General features: G+C 32.6%; 1 protein-coding gene across 4 annotated transcripts in view; it reads left to right on the forward strand.

Annotated features, from left to right (window-relative positions):
- LOC107166309 (serine/threonine-protein kinase MARK2-like) overlaps positions 1–21,286 on the forward strand; it is a 51,007-nt gene that overhangs the window by 25,689 nt on the left and 4,032 nt on the right. Inside the window, exons 3-18 of one of the 4 annotated variants that reach the window (XM_089215774.1) lie at positions 11,574–11,801; positions 11,876–11,929; positions 12,010–12,058; positions 12,158–12,294; positions 12,362–12,418; positions 12,492–12,627; positions 12,690–12,910; positions 12,992–13,091; positions 13,204–13,331; positions 13,409–13,712; positions 13,848–13,982; positions 14,083–14,191; positions 14,427–14,546; positions 15,521–15,730; positions 18,207–18,245; positions 20,488–20,596. In XM_089215774.1, coding sequence (XP_089071900.1) covers positions 11,574–11,801; positions 11,876–11,929; positions 12,010–12,058; positions 12,158–12,294; positions 12,362–12,418; positions 12,492–12,627; positions 12,690–12,910; positions 12,992–13,091; positions 13,204–13,331; positions 13,409–13,712; positions 13,848–13,982; positions 14,083–14,191; positions 14,427–14,546; positions 15,521–15,730; positions 18,207–18,245; positions 20,488–20,596 — 2,136 coding nt within the window. Of the gene's footprint in view, positions 1–11,573; positions 11,802–11,875; positions 11,930–12,009; positions 12,059–12,157; positions 12,295–12,361; positions 12,419–12,491; positions 12,628–12,689; positions 12,911–12,991; positions 13,092–13,203; positions 13,332–13,408; positions 13,713–13,847; positions 13,983–14,082; positions 14,192–14,426; positions 14,547–15,520; positions 15,731–16,492; positions 17,281–18,206; positions 18,246–20,487; positions 20,597–21,286 lie in introns of those variants that run through there. The other 3 variants (XM_089215776.1, XM_089215775.1, XM_015514907.2) reach the window with 3 other exon arrangements.

Consider the following 21,286-nt stretch of genomic DNA (forward strand, 5'->3'; position numbering starts at 1 on the left):
TCCAAGATCCGCGTCTTCAATAAGCATGGGCATTTACTGTCGTCGGTTAATCAGTGGTCGCCGCCGTCGCCACCGTCTCCGCGTCCTCCGCTCAAAGCGTTAGGAACCGTTTTCCCCGGCACCCCAACCACAGCCACGGCGTCAGCGTCCGTCGCTTCGGTTTCAGCGGTAAGGTTTTCGATTTTCTCGTTGTTGTTTTTGTTGTCGACGTCGTTGGTACACATAATGAAACATATTGTAATGTAACAGATTAACGGAACGAACGACGTTGTCGGTGTGTACGTTGAGTGAGTGTGGCGGGGTGTTACAGTCGGTGGTACTTTCACGTGCCGCCGAGAGGCATGCCCGTTATCTACCTCTGCGTTACCATATTTTTATTACGATTATATTATTATTATTATTATTATCATTATTACTTACTACGATTATATTATTATGTTAATATCGTTATTGTATTATTATTTATTATTATGTACGTTTATGAAAAGAAATGCGCATTATCACCGCGTCGAGCGTGTATCCAGTGCCTCCAAAAGGATTAAAAACGTTTCATTAATACGAATTCATTATTTATGTCGTCGTCCCGACCGAGTAAGTTATTGTGATGTGGCGACTCGCTGCTCTTTCTCGTACAGAGAAATCAATCCTCTCCCCCCCCCCCCCCCCCGTCATATGCGTGTGACTGGACGACGGCGGAAACAAGACGGCTACACGGAGCTTGCGGTTTTTTTGTCCTGCCGATTTTTTCATAATATATAATGTACCTATAATTTTTTTTTTCACGGTCGCAAATCGGACTCGGTCGTGTTGAGTTTTTTGCACCGTTTTCGTTCGGCCCGGTACACACGCAATTATTATTATTATTATTATTCTCATTATTTCGCCTCGTTTCCTACCGAAAATCACCGTACCGGAACAATCCATTTTACACGACGAGTTCACAATGCCGTCGTCGTCGGCGGCAGCGATGGCGGTGATGATGATGATGATGATGGTGATTACGATATTAATAATAACAGTGGTGTACCGTGCCACCGAACGGTATCCGTGGCCCGATGATTTTCGCACATATAACGTCGCCGCCGCCTCCGCCTCCGCGTACCTATAACAACAACAATCATAAAAATAATAATAATATTTTGTGCTGTGTGTACGTATAGATAGTAGTGATACTCTACACGGTCTTTGCCATCGACGATGACGACGATGGGTTTTACAGTTATTATATTATAATAATATTCTCTTCTGTTCGGTTCGCGGTCGACGTCGTCGCCACTTCTCTCCGAAACGCGCGCACGCGCACGCGAGACCCGAGTTGTACAACACGCACACACACCGATCTCCGCGATCCGGCCAGAAAACACCCCGCCCCGCCTTACCAATCCGTCGTCGTCTTGTGTGTGCATTATAACATGTATTATTATTATTATTATTATATTGTGTACGACGAGAAACGTTGGTCGTCGTCGATCGGGCGACTGCAGCAGCAACAGCCACCTGTCCATATGTTATTATTATTATTACTATTATACTTGTGTCGGTGAACCAGAAATCGAAGGGGGAACGAAACGGTGGAAAAAAATAACCCGAATAAAGGTCGTCTCGGTGCGTTAAAATTATTGATAAATATTATATCGTATAATATCGATGATCTCATCGGCCGTGTATCATCGCATGCGGTCGATCGCCGAGGCCACCACGTGCATCGTCGTTGTCTCGTGTCACGGTGATGGGATTATCACAGGTTTTTAACGAAATGCGATGAATAGTGGTATAATATCATAGCCTGGTTTAAGTCGCCAACATTATTAGAAAGAGAGATGATAGTCCAATGCCGGTGCATAATAAACCTCTTAAAAGTGTACGCCGTATTTTTCTAAAAATTTTGTCCCCCTCCCCATCCCCATCTCACAGTTGATGACACATATTTTCTATAGATGCGTGGACGACACAACACACCCCATCGGGGCTCATTTAACGACGCATGAACGCTGCGTTGTATAAAAATCTGTTAGCCCCAACACCACCACAACTGATAACCATTGTTAATCGAAATATCAGTGCATTTTTTTTCAGTCTTGTTCAAAATAATATCTCTCTGCTTCACAGAAATGTCTGCAGTGTGTGTGAGAACGTGGTTTGACCAAAAAGTATGTGTTTGGTGAAGATAGGAATGCACTGTGTACAATATCCATATGTCCGGGGTGTGTTCGTCGTAATGTCTCGGTTTTTGCAATCTGCACAATAACGTAGCTGGCGATGTCATAACGTTGCAGGACATTTAGATTGTCGTGTGATGTGGTGGGTGTGTGCGAGGAAATTTTCCGCCGGTAACACCGTACACAGCGTGACATTTCTCAAACGAATTACATGTTGTTGTTTTTTTTATTTCATTATAATAATATATTACGTTATTATTTTTTTTTTTTTTTATTACCGTCTCGTCGTCCGCTCGCGAATTACGTTTTCGGATCATAGATAACGATAGGACGGGGGCCGGTGAAAATGGTTCCGAATACCGAAAGAAAACAGTATTTTTCGCGATCTTTTGTTTGTTACAATCTATGCTATTGCCCTTGCGTTCTGACGGAAATCATGTACAGCAACGAGCACACGGTCGAGAAGATGCGTTCGCTGTTCAGTATTCGTGTGCACGTGCGACGAGTTTCCACGTAGTTTCGTCTCGTGTCCGGTCTGTAACATAATATAAAATAATATATTATATTTTTTACGATTACATTTTTTTTTTTATTATTTATCGGTAAGCCGGTCTTGAGAGCCCGAGAGCGGCAACTTATTGCTTCTACTACTGGCGCGTTTTCGTAATGCATTCGGATAGTATAATATATTATTTTTATAGGTATGTCGCTTTATCGATGCATTTTATTTTTTATTATTTTCGTGTGTTTCGATTATATTATTATATTATATAGTATAAACTCTTTCTACGCGCACGCGCACGACTGTGTTTGTGTTTGTCTAATGGGTACGACAAGGGTCTTTGAGTCCTGTTGTAGGTTTTACGTAACTGTTTTACATTTTCTTTCCTCGTACGTCTATATACAATGTATAATATATGTTTATATGTTATGTTATATTATTATACATACAGTCGTCGTTGCGTCACAATAAAAATATATGTACCTAGTTCACTTCACACGACGGATAACTGGCCGCTCTGCCGAGTCGCGCCGGTAATTATTATAACGTTATAATATATGATATTATGGGTACGGTAAAAACGTCATTTTTGTTCATAAAAAGAAAACCGATTAACACAGAGTATAAATTGCCAGTTTTAAAATCGTTATTATAATAATATATTCTATGCGTATAAGACCGCATCCGATCGAAAATCAATGTAATAATTTTTTCGTGTGTGTGTGTGTTTTATGCACCTTATCGTGATTTACTGCAATAAGGGTAGTGGCTGTTGTCTCGTCTCTGTCGGTGTAAGCGATTCACTCGTCGACTGCCGTACAGTGTGCGTTTCTGAAGGTTATTATTATTTTCGTTGTTAGAATTTCGCAGTATACAAACACGCCTTTATATAAACGACATAAATATAATAATAATGAACAATGATAATTTATTATTATTATTATTATTGATTCTATTATTGTCGTAGTTGTGTAAACGAACACTGCCTGCATTACGTGTGGGTAGTATATTATATCTGCGAACCCTTGTTTATTTTTATTCAGATCATTATCGTTCGTTTTTTCCAGGAACCCGTTGCTTTTACCAACTTTGGGTATGGGTTATAGCCTTATAGGTTTAATAATAGCTACCTACGCTATTGGTATCGATCACCGTATATAATATGAGGGAGTGTCACCCTTTCGGCCTTCGTGTACGAAACTTCTACGTATTCGGTGTACAGGTACACTCAGAACAAATATTATCGTTTGGCCGGGAGTCGACTAACATTCCGCCCACACTTCAAAATCGTCTTCTAGAGCACAATAACGAGCACTCGTATAGCTATCTACGTCCCAAAATCCTTCACCTCCAACATAGACGATGGCCCAACGCTTATTATTGTTAACGGTCGTGTGCTCTAATGACATCGTTTTCCGATTGTCCGAAAACGGTTTTCGATATAATTGTCGTCATTAGTATAGATAATACACAATGCCTCGCGGAAAACCACTTCGGATTCGCACCACATCCAGACCGCTCGACCCCGTTCGGTATGTTGTTTACGCGGTTCGACGTAAAATTATATTTAATTATTTAATTATTATTATTATTTAATTATATTATATATATTTAATTATATTTATTATTTTTAAATTATATTTTGCGTATTAAATTATACGCGACTGGAACTTTGTAAAATCGAAATCCAAACGATTAGGGACCTCAATACAACATGACCGACTGCACTTCTTCTTAACACCGACGTTCTTGTGATCGCGAACCTGTAACGATTTATCTCCGCGTGTACGGTTTCTATATTATGTATTATCTATCAATAAATGGCGTGACTAGTGCGCATAATATAGGTAATAATACGATATTGTTTTGTGTTACACGGCCCCCTAATCGATGAGTAAGTATTACATACTTCACGATCGCCGTTGCTAACGGTACGTTACCATAAATAAATGTATATTGTTTCTCGGTTGAAAAATCACTGCGATAATATTGCAATTATTATATACGCGATACGAAGTCTGCAACGATGCGATGCAGTGTAGATTGACAGACAGAGAGAAACTGAAAGAGTAAAAGAGATGGGAAAAAACCAGTTGCGATTTTAACGAGGTCGAACGCACCGACGGCCGTAGTCATCGTCATACGATGACAGCAATCGATTGTCCGGAGAGGGGCACACCGTTGTGTCAAGTATCCAACGAAAATTCGGTCATCGTCAATTTAGAGTACTATAATAGTAATTATCAATATTCGTTAATTTGCATGCACATTTATGCCTCAATAATCACTCGATTGCAAGTGATTAAAATTAGATAAAAAATCTTCAACCGTAATAGCCAATGTGGGTACTAAATAAAAATTATTTGAAATCTCCCGTCGCCTCGATTGGATTTTCAAAATAAAATTATATAAATTGGCGTCTACATTACATCGAGATATCGTTGAGACTCATGACGAAATATTTTACAATTATTTCAATTATGTGCTTTTTATCAAAACCTTAAAATATACAAAAATAAACGTGATTAAATCTCACATTATATTGTATTCATTTATAACTTAACTGTCTAATACGTGCTTTATCTCTTCCGAATAGAATTTAGAATTATCATTTTAGCGTACACGTTTCGTAATCTTTCCGTTCCAACCGGCCTGCTAAGGATTCATACTTTTCTCCTCCTCGGTATTTTCGCCCAAAACCAAACCTCGCAATCACATCAATCGCGTGCGTGTACTGGGAGACTATGATTTGTGATTTAAATAACCCTACCATAAAGCAGTGGCAAAAACCAAAAATAGAAATACCGAAAAAGTTATATTCAATATACTTCATTAAGCATGCAGATATTGTTATATGGTTATACTAAAAAATCCAAATATATAATATAACAATATTATAAACATTTTGATATTTATGGTAGGTAAAGATAAAATTAAAAAAAATTGATTTGCTCGTGTTTTAAGCCTATTGTGTTAAAAAGTTAGGACATATTCTTAGCATATTGATACTAACATGATAGTATGACATGAAAATAATAAACTATTAACGGTGTATTTTTTTCGTGACTCCTGGAGATTCGTGGTGACATTTTTTCCGGGCCTTTTTCTAGCTACTTTTTTCCAGTTACCAGCATTGGTGTGTAATATAATAGTAGCCGGTTTCTTTGCTAATGGCGTTATAAAATTAAAATATAATATATGGGTGATATCCCCAAATAATAATAATAAAACATTTATAAATTGGTACAATTAAACAAATAAAAAACAACCATAACCGGTTCGTCGAACCGTTGGAAATCACTCTAGACTTTCACGTATCGAGAGACGTCTCTTGAAATATTGCCACTGTAATATTATTATAATATAATATATATATTATAAACCTCCTATACCTATCACTGTAATATTCTGACGCAGTCCATCTCTAGAAATAGTTAAGACGTCGGATCTTCTCATAAAGTCATAACCATATGCATTATCGTGTAATTTATTTATTCTTCTTCACGCCGAGGGTAAAATAATATTCTAATACGTATACATATAATATACGCGGTCCGTCATGCGTAAGCTCCCCGTAAAAGAGCGGTGTGATTCATTAACATATCCATAAAAAGACGTGGTCGTTTGTCGTCGCGACTCGTGACGTCGTGGATGCATAAATACCACGGACGCGCGCTACCATGACTAATTTTATTATTTTTACAAATTGCGATACAAAAAAATCGATATTACACGACGTGTGTGTACAAAGACTTATGTGCACATCGCTTTCGTCGTAAAATAACACTCGTCCTATCGACGTCTAATAATTCGTCTCGATCTGCACCTTTTCGAAATGTCTCGTCGCCCTCCGGTACTCCAGAATTTCCAACTAAAATATATGTTTGGTACCTAATTGGCTATAATATTATTTTATGTAGCTGCTACACGAAAAACAAAATAATTCTCATCGTTTTATGTTAGAACAATAACCATCTGATCTTTGCATTGTTGATCCGGTCGATATAAAGGGGTAGAATTCACCCACGTGACTAATCAAAGTGATCTATGCCAAGGGCCATCCGTTTGTAGTACTCTCGAGACGACCATAGACAATGGACACAAATTGGAATGAAGTGCTGAAACTGTGGCAATTTGTTTCCTATCTATAGCGCATGCATATTATATAATATATTCCATTTCTTATCAACAATTGTGGGATTGATAATTCCCCTTAGTTAACCGCCGCGCCGTTCCGGGATTATCACCTCACGGCTCACCTGCGGTGTTTCGTATGAGCATTGAGCATGTTCTATCCATTTACCTATATATCATTCAAAGGCTTGCAAACTCGCTTGCAAATCATTGCAAATAATTAAGTCAAGTAAATCGTTGTGTTTGAAGTTACAAGTTAATATGGAAAAAATATTAACTTAGCTTAGAAATAGTTAGTCTACTTTTTTAATCAGTACGTAGATCATGTACAGAGCATTTTGTGTCCATATATATTATTTTATCAAAAACCATAACAGAAATTATGTATTGTTATAATAATGTATTGTAATATGTAATTAAAAACATAAAATCCATCCCGGATATAAAAATATAAGACAGAAAAAAAAATAAATTCGATATTAGGTTATTATGAAAAGTTGTTTCGTCAAAAATCAATAGACTGTTTATGTATCAAGAATTACAACTTAATGCCTGTAATACAGGCTCTGTATGCATATAAAAAGACTATCAAGCTGGTCACACACTACGGTTTTAATTGTCCGTGTACGTTGTACGGTGTAGTTCGACATTTTTAGTTCGTACACCGATGAACGTCACACACTATCCATTTTATATCTTTGTACGATGTTCGAACAATACGGACCGTTTTTTTAAAAATGACCGAATCGACCACAAACTATTAACATTATTATCAACGTACTAGTCGCACTTAACGTACTTAACTAAGTTGTATTTGATACTAAATAAACCAAATTTATATTGTATAATAATTATTATTATCAGTACAAAAATAACATCTTGAAAATAAAAATATTGGAGTTATTTATATATGCTATTTATAGTTTTTAAAACTGTACGGTTTTAGTTCGAACACCGAACATGGCACACACCTTCGGTTTTGTTCATTTCAAACACCGAACACAGACAAAAAATCAAACTCCTCAGTTTTCATTCCGTCTCTGTGTACCGTGTTTTTCATCCGTTTTATTGCCCACACACTATCGTTGTACGAACTACACCGTACATCGTTCACGGACAAATAAAACCGTAGTGTGTGACCAGCTTCACGACTGAGAATCGTGTATATGCCATAGGCGTAAAAAATTACAAATATTTTCAATATTTAAATCAGGATTTTTATTTTATTTTTCACTTAATATATAGATTATTATCTGTTTTTATATTTAATATTTAAATTTTTCATAATTTATTATTTTTAATTTTCATTGTAAATTTGAGTTATCAATTTATCATCATGTTTAAACTATGTATATTTTTTCTATGTACAGTAGAAACATTTTCTATTATTCAAGTTTTAAATGTAAAACCGTGTATATTATATTATAAATTCAGTAATTTATTAATCTCAAACCATTTAAGTCAGAAATGTCATAACACAATATTTAATCTTAACTTTGTAGATTATTTTTAAGACAACTGAAAATAACTAATAAGCTATGTTACTTCAACAGTCGATTAAACTGGTCAAGCTAAACCTTATAATATTATAGTAATAATATTAATTATTACTATCCAGTGCTCGTGTCGTAACCACATCGTGTCTATAATAATATTATTATTACCAATAATTAGCAGTGCGTTCTACCATATAGCTATTCGTCATAAATTCATCATCATCACCATCGCCGTCGTTATCTGGGGGCGCGTGAAGAAATCGACGGTGTCGGTTTACTTTCGTTGCGCCGTCGCGTATTACCTATATTATTACATTATTATGAATTACTATCGCGAGTGCGATACACTATATCGTCTGCCTCGAAAGTGTGTATGAAAAAATCATAAAACCGTGGTTTACGATTTGCATACAACGATTATCGCGATGATATAATGCGTTTAATGTTTTAATTATCACGACACCACCGACCGTAGTGTGTCGGTGCCACGTTGTTACGTGGTTTTACTCAACGGTGCCAACGCATATAAATAACAATTATAATTGTTATAATATAACGTACATGATGAAGTGTGTGTGTATGTGTGTGTGTGTATACGAGTATACATAATATATATTATATATATATATAATATTGTAATGTAACACGTGAACCACTCGACCGGCCGCCCTGTAGTTTTCCGGAGACCGTTTTTCCCGTGTGCAGCTTGCTGTTCCGATCATTGTGTTCGAGTCGTTATAATAACAATAACAACAATAATATCGTTCTCGGCGGACAAAGGCCCCCTCCTCGTCACCTAACCCGTTTCTACCTACAGGATAAGGTTAGGCGTCGTCAGCGTGAATTGTAATTATTATGATTGTTCGCTGAAAGTCGGTCGAAAGACTTTTCGCGTGAAGATAAAAATAAAAATATAGGTAGGCGAAACACAATGCGACTTAGTGACTGCTGATGTGAAGAGGGATAATATGTATTAAAATATTACATGTTGTTTGTACATCATCTCATCGTTTATTCACCGAAAACCGTATTTTAAAATGACATTTTCTCTTATTTATATGTGCATTTATTCATAAGTCAACGTATTGACGGAAAACGAGTATAATGGATTGGTTAGGTTGTATGGCATTTCCGATTTTATCTCCTGTTTTTTTTCTATTTTTACATACGGTCCAATCGTTACTTTACATTTGTTATCGCTCAACCATCGAGCCGTATAAGATGTATCTCTCCGCAGAGGTGACTTTACGCCAGCGGTCTTCAAAATTCTATATTCATTATCGATATTTCTCTGTATATCGATAATATTTTACGTGTATGTAGTATGTACCTAGTATGTCATACAATATATTTATGGAAAAAAAAAAATGCTTCTTGTAATATTTGAAATTGGTGTTTCATTACGCATATAAATATTGGCATGGAAGGCTTTAGTGTAATATAACGGTGTCGAATTTTTGTTGTATTTTATGTGTTATGACGACTACGCACGTTTATTATAGACGTTATATTAACTTATTTTAAACTATTGTTAAAAAGTTAAATTTTACAGTTTAAACTTATCGTAAAAATAAATAAAAGAATGTTGACAATTAAGGATTTCTACTCTCTAGAAAATTGTCTTATTTTGTTCGTGTTTATTTATGTATAAAACTTAATTAACCTTATAATATTGTTTATTATTATATTAATTACCTTTTTTTTTTAAAGTTTTGTAACGGTACATTAAAGATGACCTAGTTCAGTCGAGAGGGGTGGTAGGACCTTCCGTTGTTTGAGTGATAAGTTTTATACGTGGTGATAACAAACACAATGATATATTGAACTATTGAAGTAATTTTTACTTCTCTGTTAACTGCCATTTCACTACACTTTCGGAAGTTGCCCCGACGATCATCGCGTGTACACAAATTATATTTAATTATTATTTACGGGATTTGTAGTCCTTTGTTGCATCATAGGTAACTTTGTACATAAAACGAAACGTATAGAGTTCAGCAGCGTAATTATACGTGATCCTCTCCTCTTCGCGACGATTCGCCGTCTTTCGAATTACGGTATTTTTTTAAACTCTATGGCAGATGTACCCTTAGTGACGTTTCAGTAACGTTGATGTGACTCACTATTCCGTTGCTATTGCGTGGTAATATTATTGCTTAAATTGTCATTCAAAAAAGAACTGTACGTACAATTTTTGGAATGACTCAACACAATAGGCCTCCGTATTAGTGCTGATTTTTTCTACCGGTTTAAACAATTTCCGATACCGAAAAGAATGTTTTACAACATGAAACCTTATTAAAGAAATGTAAAAAAAAAAAATTAAATTGTATAGTAATCACAGATGTTGTCTAAATTATTATAAAATCGTCCGGCAAAAGGCAAATAATATTTACGTTTCTTTTAAAGACTAAACAAACGAAATGTCTAATCATCTTCGTACAACTATTACTTAAATATAAATAATATAATATACCTACGTCACCCATGATTGCGCAATACCACAAACATAACCAAATATAGGTAGGCTAAATCGCAGCGGCCCAACGTTTTTTTTTTCATACAGTTCAGCAGCCGTGGCGTGTCGAAACCGATTTCCCAATACCGTTCACAACAGAGCCGTCAAGAGTTAGCTAAGATATGTTACCCTCCGTATCAAATTTTCGCGTATGTGACGCAATTCAATACGTCCACAAACATAACGTGTGTGTGTCCGGAGTCCGGCTGAGCGTTTTTTTGTAATTATTTTGGGTATTCGGCGGGGTGAGTATACCAACGTGCTATTGTAGCTAGGTGATAGGTTGTTTTGTAGATACGTTATTCCGCCAGAGCGCTTTCACTTTTATTTTCTCTCTGTTCGTAACTACGGAAAATTATTACTATAATGGCGTGGCGAAAGACGAGGAAAACCTCGTTCGAAATTGGGCGGCCTACAGAGGAATATGGTTAAAAAAAAAAAACTAATAAAATAAGCGTCACATGCGTGATTGTTCGAAAAGTATGCTGCATGCATCGTATTTAATATTATGTTATATTATTATTAGGTTTTTCTTGTATATATTTACCTCAGATATAGATAATAGGTACGCCAGCTATTGTATATCTGTGTCCTCGTGACGCCCTACGCTTTTTTTAAAATTATCCATATACATTGCTGTCTTGTGTGTAATTTTGTACGCAACTAAAATGTTTAGGTTTAGATTTTTATTCAGTTTATTATCAGTGAAACGTGTACAATAAAGAAGTTGTGTTTTTAATTCGTGTATGCTTTGTTTTTTACAGGGCAGTGATGCGGCTACAAATAGCAGTTCCACAGGAGGAGGAGTTGGAAGTGGTGGTGGTGGAGCAGGTGGAGGCAGTGGTGCCTCCACGGTGACAAGTACACGTGGATCGTCTCGCAGCCGTTCATCGGAAGAGCCGCACATCGGCAAGTACAAACTGCTCAAAACCATCGGAAAAGGAAATTTCGCCAAAGTCAAACTAGCCAAACATGTACCTACCGGGAAGGAGGTAAATGTCATTTTTGTTAATGTATGATATTGTTAGGTCAGTCAACTGGAAATGTAATAATTATCTGTTTGTAGGTCGCGATTAAAATCATTGATAAAACACAATTATTACCAGGAAGCTTACAAAAAGTACGTTATTATTGACATTTATTAATTTAAATAATTTTATAATATTGTCACTTATTTTTATCGTATTGTAATTTTTGCAGCTTTTTAGAGAAGTTAGAATAATGAAAATGTTGGACCATCCGAATATAGGTAAGTAATGTAATTGCCAATAAGAAATATTGCCAACTCTAACTATATATTCTTAAGTCACTTACATTTAATAATCATTGTTTTTGCTGTTATTTTTAGTTAAATTATTACAAGTTATAGAAACTGAAAAAACTCTATATTTAGTCATGGAATATGCTAGTGGAGGTGAAGTATTTGACTACTTGGTATTACATGGGCGCATGAGAGAAAAAGAAGCAAGAGCCAAATTTAGACAAGTATGTACCATAGTAAAACAGTTAAAATAAAAATTCACGTTAAAAATATCATATGTTTTTTTTTTAGATTGTTTCAGCAGTCCAATACTGCCATCAAAAAAGAATCATACACAGAGATTTAAAGGTAACAAAATCATGAACTGTAATAAATACCTTTTATATACTTGAAGTAGTACCTAATTAAACTTTTTTTTTAGGCTGAAAACTTATTACTGGATAGTGAAATGAACATAAAAATAGCAGATTTTGGGTTTAGTAACGAGTTCACACCTGGTGGTAAACTTTATACATTTTGTGGTAGTCCTCCATATGCTGCACCTGAATTATTCCAAGGTAAGATGGTTTATTATATATTTTATTTTTTATAAAAATCCCTCATTTTAAAACTTTTTCAGGAAAGCGTTATGATGGACCAGAAGTAGATGTTTGGTCATTAGGAGTTATTCTGTATACTTTGGTTAGCGGTTCTCTGCCTTTTGATGGTTCTACCCTAAGAGAGCTAAGAGAAAGAGTATTGCGTGGCAAATATAGAATACCGTTTTACATGTCAACTGATTGTGAAAATTTATTGAAAAAATTCCTTGTTTTAAATCCACTTAAAAGAGCATCATTAGAGGTAAGATAAAAATAAAGATTAAAACAATATTCTTCAAATCACCCTTAACTATTGTTTATTATTCTAAAAAATGTATTATAGGTTATTATGAAAGACAAATGGATGAACTTGGGTTGCGAGGACGATGAATTAAAACCTTATGTAGAACCAGAACCAGATTTCAAAGAACCAAAACGAATAGGTATGCTTAGTTCAATAGTCAATGCCTAATCAGCTGTTAAATTTTAACTATTTAACTGTTTAATGTGTCTTTGCCTTGTGTATATTTAATTCCTTCACTTGTATTGTTTTAGTCTGTCGAGTTACAGAAATATTAGTTGGCATGGGTTATAGTCGTGCAGAAATAGAAGAGAGTTTATCTCAAGCTAAATATGATGACATATTTGCCACTTATTTGTTACTAGGAAGAAAATCTAACGATGTGAGTATTCATGTTAGAATACTCAAGTAATGAAGTTCAATTGTATTAATTATTAATTTTATTCTTGTCCCATATAGCCTGAAAGTGATGGTTCTCGATCTGGTAGTTCATTATCATTGAGAGGAATCACAGGACCAAATCCTGGCGTGAATAACACCAACAATGTAGCGGCCGTGAACAATACTAATCAATCACCATCACATAGAGGTGTGCATAGATCAATATCTGCTACAAATTCCAAACCTAGTAGAAGAGCTTCATCTGGTGGTGAGACTTCTGCTTTGACCACAAACCATCCAAATTCTAGCAATGTTCCTGCTACCAATAATACGCCAAATAATCAACAAACAACCCATAACTCTACAAATAAAACAAGTAATAGTTGAGTATCGTTAAGGTTTTAAATATTTGAGTTCATAAATAAATGACATTATTGTTTGAAATATAGTTGCATTGTCTCAAACAAGTTAATGTTGTCCTTAATAATTATTGCATCTGATAAATAAGTCTTCTTAGGTACCACCAATTCAACCAATCACAATCACAATGTGGCCATTCCAAGTACCAATTTCAAGCGTCAAAATACTATTGACGCGGCCAGCATCAAGGAAAACACTGCTCGACTAAATTCTAGACCTGAAAATATGATAGGCATGTCTAATTGTATTTATATTATTGATTAGATTTTTGTTATACTTCACTTTAACATCAAGCAAGCAATTCTTATTCTAATTGTTAATTGCTTTCTTAGGAACAAAACAACGGTCAATGGCTCCTGGAGGGTCAGTGGGTAGAAGGAGTACAATCAGTTATGATGCCAAAGCAGCTGTATCAACTCCTCCTGTATTGGATCCAGCAAGGTATGTCTTTGACAAAGATCATACTTTAAATAAACACTCCTATAATAATAATAATAATTATGTTATGTAAAATAACTTTTTGTTTATATTTTCTTGTTTCTCCTTAACACTGATTAATCTTCTGTTATTACAATATAAACATTAATTGTTCATTCATTTTATTCTATTCATTATTATTGGTGGTAAGATGATAATTTTGAATTAATGTTTGCAATGCATTGGTAATCGGGTTTAGTGCGTTGGCTGTACCTAATTCTGGTTCTGGATGTGGAGATACACGATCCAAAGGTCACGTCAAATCTGCTTCTGTGTCTAGTGCCACAGAACATACCACAGAACCTCCTGCCCACCCGAGGTATTCCTCCCGTTCATAATTTTATAACTGTGGCTAAATTGTTAAACCGTCTTTTAGATCGTATCAAATGCATGTTGTGTATTATACGCATTTTAAACATTTGAAAACTCTTGAACATATTGTTCCTCAAAAATACTATTTGTGATTACAGTTTTTCTTCTCTAAATTCATTTAGTAAAATAAAATATTTTCTGTGCTGCTTCCTATTACTTTGGGATAGTTCTAAATTGTGCAGAATGTACATTTTATGAAAATATTGCTCCTAAACTTAAATATTTGTGCATGCACTTTTGTTGTTCATACATCAATATAATTTAATTGCTAACTATTATTAACTTTTAAAATTCTAACTAATTATGGATGTATAAATGGTTATTTAATTTAATAATAATTTCCAATTGTATAATACTAATATATTAAACATTATAAAGAAGCTTCTACAACTATTAATGATTTAGTTAGGTTTGCATGATTTTGTATTATTGTTGTACTACTACTAAACTTCATATAGTGGGAAGAAACTGGCAATTTTACTATGAAAAGTGTTAGTAATTTACAGCTTCTTATATAATGACATTTTTTGAATGAAACTATTGCATAAAAATATTTGACTTGATAACTGATATTATTATTAAAAAACTGAAAATTTCTATAGTTAAAAAATACAATATTAGATATTAAAATAAACTGTTGTCTTGTTAGTAATCTATGTATATATTTGGTACAAACAGACAATAGATTTATGTTAACACATTTAAAATATGTTTAACCATGAAAATTCAATTTATTTTAAATTAATGGCACTCATCATCTAACTTATCATCAGTTTTTTAGTTTTACTGTCTTGTCAAAATCTGTATGGTTTTAGCTTTCCCGCTCGTAATTATGTGGTTGTGTATGTATGCGTACTCATATGTTTAATGGGAACATTTTTATTTTATAATGATTTTAATGTACTTATTATTATTATATAGGGGTGTTACAATATCACCTGCATCACCAGCAGTCAATAGTCGACAGCCATTCCCAAGGAATGTGCCTAGTCGCCAGACTTTCCATTCAGGCCAAAACAGACATAGAGGTTATACTGGCGTTGGACCTACTAACAATACTGGTAGTCCACATGATCCATCCGTGCAAAGGCCATCATTCTTTTCAAAAATATCATCTAAGTTTGTTAAACGGTAAGTGTATAATTATATTCATGTTGAAAATTCATTGTTCCTAAAATTATAATTTTTATTTGATAAAATCCTATAAATTCATGATCTTATGATTAAACATTTTCCATATATTTCTAAAAAGGGAAACATAGGTCCCAGAAATAATTATTTTAAAATTTAATTTAAGTGATTTTTAAATATTCAATTTAATTTTGTAAGGCCTATGTAACAAGTGAGGTGGTTAAAATCAGTTTAACCTATTTTAAATTATTAATGTTGTAAACTCTATTTTTAATGCTTGCATTATAATTATATAACTCTAAAAATTATTCTGTATACTTTTAATCCAATTTAACATCCCTCCACTTTTCCAATTTAAAATTAAATTGCAATGAAAAAACCACTAATTATGTACTTACTAACAGTGATTGCATTTTACTCGCAGAGGCCTTACTTGTGAAAGCTTGTCTTAATTATTATTATAATATTTTTTTTAAGTTTATTTAGCTTATTTAGGACAATTTTGTGTGCCATATATCATTCAATAATTAAATAATTTTAATGATTTGAATATATACATGTATTATTAGCGAACCTTGCATAATTGTCTCAATAAAGGCAGCGCTCAAAAACAATTTTTATTATTTAATTTTAACACATAATAATCTATTGGCTAGCTTTCACATAGATACGGTCCCTGCACAGATTATTATTATTAAATTATGTTTCTGTCATTTTTTTTCCATCTTGTGATCGATGCTTTTTTTTTGTGTATGTGTGCAGGACCACTCCCCATTAATATGAAACAAAAATACCAAATAAAAAATCATACATCCATATCCATTCATATATCACACGCATGCTACCACTAAAATTATGAAGAAGACAAGCAAAAATGGGGCAGGCGGGCACTTAACTATTTTGAGACAATTATGCTGGGATGCCGCTACTCGCCGTTGACATGCTTAGATCTGAAAGTTTTAAAGTTATATATTTATGTATAAATATATGTATGTGTGTGTGTGCGTGTTTGTGTATTTCTATATGGATACATATTAATAATGTTCCAAATGACTATAATCAACAGTTAAATTTTATCCAGTTATATCAATAATAACTTATACTCTCTCATTTAAACCTCATAATTTATGTTGATTGCATTTTGTAATATTAATTTTATTTTATTTTTAATTTAACTGCATAAGACATAACTTGTCATTGTGTTTTATATTTTATTATTACTAGATAGTATATGTATTACTTATCTCTACGACTCTAAATTGAAATTAAACTACTTATATACATAAATGTATATATATTATAATTCCAATAACAATTTTTTTTCCATGTATTTTCTAGTCCCCCGAAAAACTGTTGCATAATTATGTATTTTATTATTTTAATCGTTTTCTGGCCTATATTTTATTACTGTATACTACTATGATACATATATTATTATTATTATTACTATTATTACTATTAGTTAAAATTATTCCTTAGTGTACAAACATTATTTTTAAGCCAATGTTATTGTCTTTGGATTTGTAATAAATTGTTTGATATGTGGCATACATTTATTTTTTTAAGTTCTCTCCAGAAAAATTTTGTACTGAGTATGTTTTGCCCTAAATCAAATATGTATATAATCATAACATATTATGTGTAAACCTGCAAATTTTTTTTTGCCTTTATAAATTGGTATTGTAGGTCCAAAATGCATAGAAAAATAGAAAATCCATTACCTTTTAAATATTAACATTTATGTTTGTTTACGATGGTATGAAATCAGACTAGACTTTATACTAATAGATGAACTTTCTCAATATTGCATACATTTTCAGCTGTGATAGAATACTACACAGTTTTGCAACCGACATTGCTGCCAGTCATGCCCGACTTATTGCGCAAATTTATAAAAGCATTATTTAGTATCATCATTGATTTTATAATATACAGATAAACCATACGACTGTTTATTTGGAAACCCAATTAATAGTAAAGCAAAACAGCACCCATCCTTTGTTTATCCCTCTTGAATGCAATCAAACTTGGCAACGTCTTATGGCCGAGTGCAATTAGCCGCTGCCACTATTAACAATAAAATGGCTTATCTGTATATTTTAAAATCAATGGTATTTTATATTTCACCATTCTAATGAGCATGTGCTTTGTAATACGGTAACTTCCAAACAGCGCATCCATATCTGCGAGAACTAGTATAATATTCCATCTATTAGTATAAAGTTCATTGATAGTTACATATTATATCCTGTTATGGTATGACAAAAATGAGTAGTAAAAATCCTTTGGATGGATCATTCATTTGTATAATGTATGCAGTATGCAGTTAAATTATTATCAGGAATTATGAGTTAAAACGGCATTTCACATTTATTATTTATTTATTTTATTTTATCATTATTTTATGTTTATGTTTTTATTTTGCTTATGTTTTTATTTTGTTTATTTTATTAGTTTTGTTTATATTTTATTTCAGGCCAATGGATCAAAATCTACCCAAAAATAATATTGTTAGGTATGTAAAATCAAAACAAATTTTGCCTGACTAGGCTAGTTCAATCAATTACTAACATAATGTTTATTGTTAATACTTTGCTAACTAAAACAAAAAGCAATTAATAATTGTAATTTTATTCGGAACTTTTAATTAACATTTTTATTATATCACAAGGTATACATTATATTGGTTATAACCTTGGTTTATCTAAGATAAAAACAAAATTATTAAGGTATCCAAAATCTGTTTGAATTAATTTTTATTTTATCTTTATTTGATTTTAATAGATTTTACTAAATTTAGTTTTTTACTCTATTTGTGATTATTTAAATCTTAATTATTCATATACACCGGTGTCTGTATGCCTGATAAGTCATAATATATAGATTTTATTCAAGAAGTGGATTCATTTAAGCATTTCCTACTGCATCCACTTTTTACAAAAAAGTCAGTATGTCAAAGATAATGTTTTGTACACATTCAATTTTTAACATTGATAGCTAAACTGTTCAAATAAATAATAATTTAACAAACCATCAATATTGAAATTATTCACTCATGGTTGTGTTTTTGTATTTTGTTTTTGTATTTGTATTTGTATTTTTTTTTTTTTAGAAAAATCTTACGTGTCATGCAATGACTAAAAATTCAACATTTTATTAGTTTATTTTTACTTCTTATATTTTGATAGTTGTAGAAGTGCTTTTACATTTAATTGTTAGATTTTCTAAAAATTACTTATCCTAGAACAAACTTTTTGTGAATTAAAAAAAATTGTAATATCCATGAGTGACCTCATAAAATAAATGATGGATTATAATGGGATGTTTTAAATTATTATATATTTTTACTTAAAACTGAAAACTCAATTGTTATTACCTAAGATTAAAAAATAAATAATAATCATGATTATTAATGGATGATATGTCGATATGTTGATATTATATTATTATATTTCATTAGCAGCCTATCCTAAGTTTTAATGGTTTTTAATTATATATATATGCAAATTTTAATTGATACTAGAAGCAAACTAAAATAAAAGTAAAACATTAGAATTTTATTCGAAGAACTTTATTTGATCATATTTCCTTGGTTAACGGCGTTAACGTATTTCATCAAATAATATAGGAATGTGATAGGTATATGACATCTTTTGGATACTCAATTTTACACTAACAGAATATTAATGTGATATTATAATATGAATATTAAAACAAAATTTATTTAAAATAACTTATGCCAAAAAATTCAGCAACGGTCTTATAAATTTGCTCTGTTGGAAGGCATGTTATACTAAATACACAGCATCATAATTAGTTCAAAAGTTAAAAGTTGTATTTGAGGTTTAATAATATTAGTTAAATTAGGTGATTACAAATCTTGAAAGATGTACATTCTTGTTTGAAGATATAAATACACAATTAGATGCTGATATTATACAAACCATTGAAATACAAGTATCAACGTTTAATTAAAAATAAATTCAAATATTCCAAATGCATATATTTTTTTTTAATGTTAATGTTTTTTTCTGTAAATTTAACAGAAGCAAATACTCGGTTGTGTACCTATGGAAGTTAACTAACAAAACAATTAATGAATTATATTTATACGTTTAGACCAATAAACATTGGTGTATTACTGTAAACGGTGCAAAAAAATTCAGAATAGTAGCATTAGAAAACTCTAAATAATATTTGAACTATGCTTTTTACATTTATTTATTTATTTTATAATTTGAATACAATTAGGTAATACATTTTAGATTTAAGTAGAAAATATACATTAAACAAATTGTATATTTTTCTGTTATTCAGCATACTGTAAAATAATAAATGATAGACTAAAAATTGAGGTCCTTGAAAATTCCACTTGTAATCTTATTCTATAACTTTTCTAAAATACTAAATTTTTCAAGTCAAAAATTCAATGTAATTTTTGATAAAATAAACACTGCTAATTGATTCGAGATACTATTATAAATTGTATTGTGTATTATATACAATTTTAGGCATAATTACAAAACCGAACAAACGGTGAACATAGAAACATGCATTATTGTATCAAATTTAATATATATTATTGAAAGTAATATCTTACAGGTGAATATCGGTCACGATGTTTATTGTTGTGCCGTCAGTATATTAATGTATTTAAATATATTAATTATTGTGTTCAATGTTCATTACCTACGTATTTTATGCACACCGTGTTCCTATTTCATTGAATAATCTGAATTTTACATTTTTAAAAACAGTAATACAGTAAATGACGATCAAATGAAACCCAGATCGTTGAGATTCACATGGAGTATGAAAACGACGTCTACAAGAGACCCAAACGAGATAATGGCCGAAATAAGAGAGGTGAGTTGTCTGCTCATAAAGTGTGGTTTACAGAAGACCTTGTAGAAAACCTTTGAATTTTCCCCAATATCGATTTTAAAATAAATCAAAATGTATATCGATGTTATACATCAATATAACTCAAGTCTATAGCCATCCAGAAGGGAATATCTGTCTAAATTTCCTTAATTACCAATTGCCAGTACGTAATTGAATATACTAATTATGCAATCGGGTTAAATCCGCTCTGGACTTGTTGGCTCCGAGGTCTGAATAAAAAAATATTTTAAATCCTAGTTAACGCAATTTTCGCTGTGTGCGCGGCCACCTGAGTACGTGGAAAAAATTAAAAGCCACCCGAATTTGCGGTGTTGACGGCCGGCCCTGGTAGGTATGTGTTATAAAATCGAAATCCGAGTTATCGTCCATCGATAAGCTTATGTAAACCTCGACAATTATTAAAATCTATTAACGTTTTAAAGCCCCTATCACCGTGTTTCGCGTTTAGAATTTTCTTGTTACCCTCCAAATTAAACAATACTGTTTAGGTAAAACTTGTCATTGACATCCATGACTGTGAACTAGTTGGAAAATCGAGACATTATAATAGTGCTTTAAGCTATGAATGTTTATTATTTACCTATAACCTATCTCTGTACGTGCAACTACCTTTTACGCCGACTGCGATATTAGTAATGTTTTCACTAGGTA

The sequence above is a fragment of the Diuraphis noxia genome, unplaced genomic scaffold (assembly GCF_037042655.1).
Source record: "Diuraphis noxia isolate RWA-SAM2 unplaced genomic scaffold, SU_Dnox_SAM2 contig0001, whole genome shotgun sequence".
NCBI lineage: Eukaryota > Metazoa > Arthropoda > Insecta > Hemiptera > Aphididae > Diuraphis > Diuraphis noxia.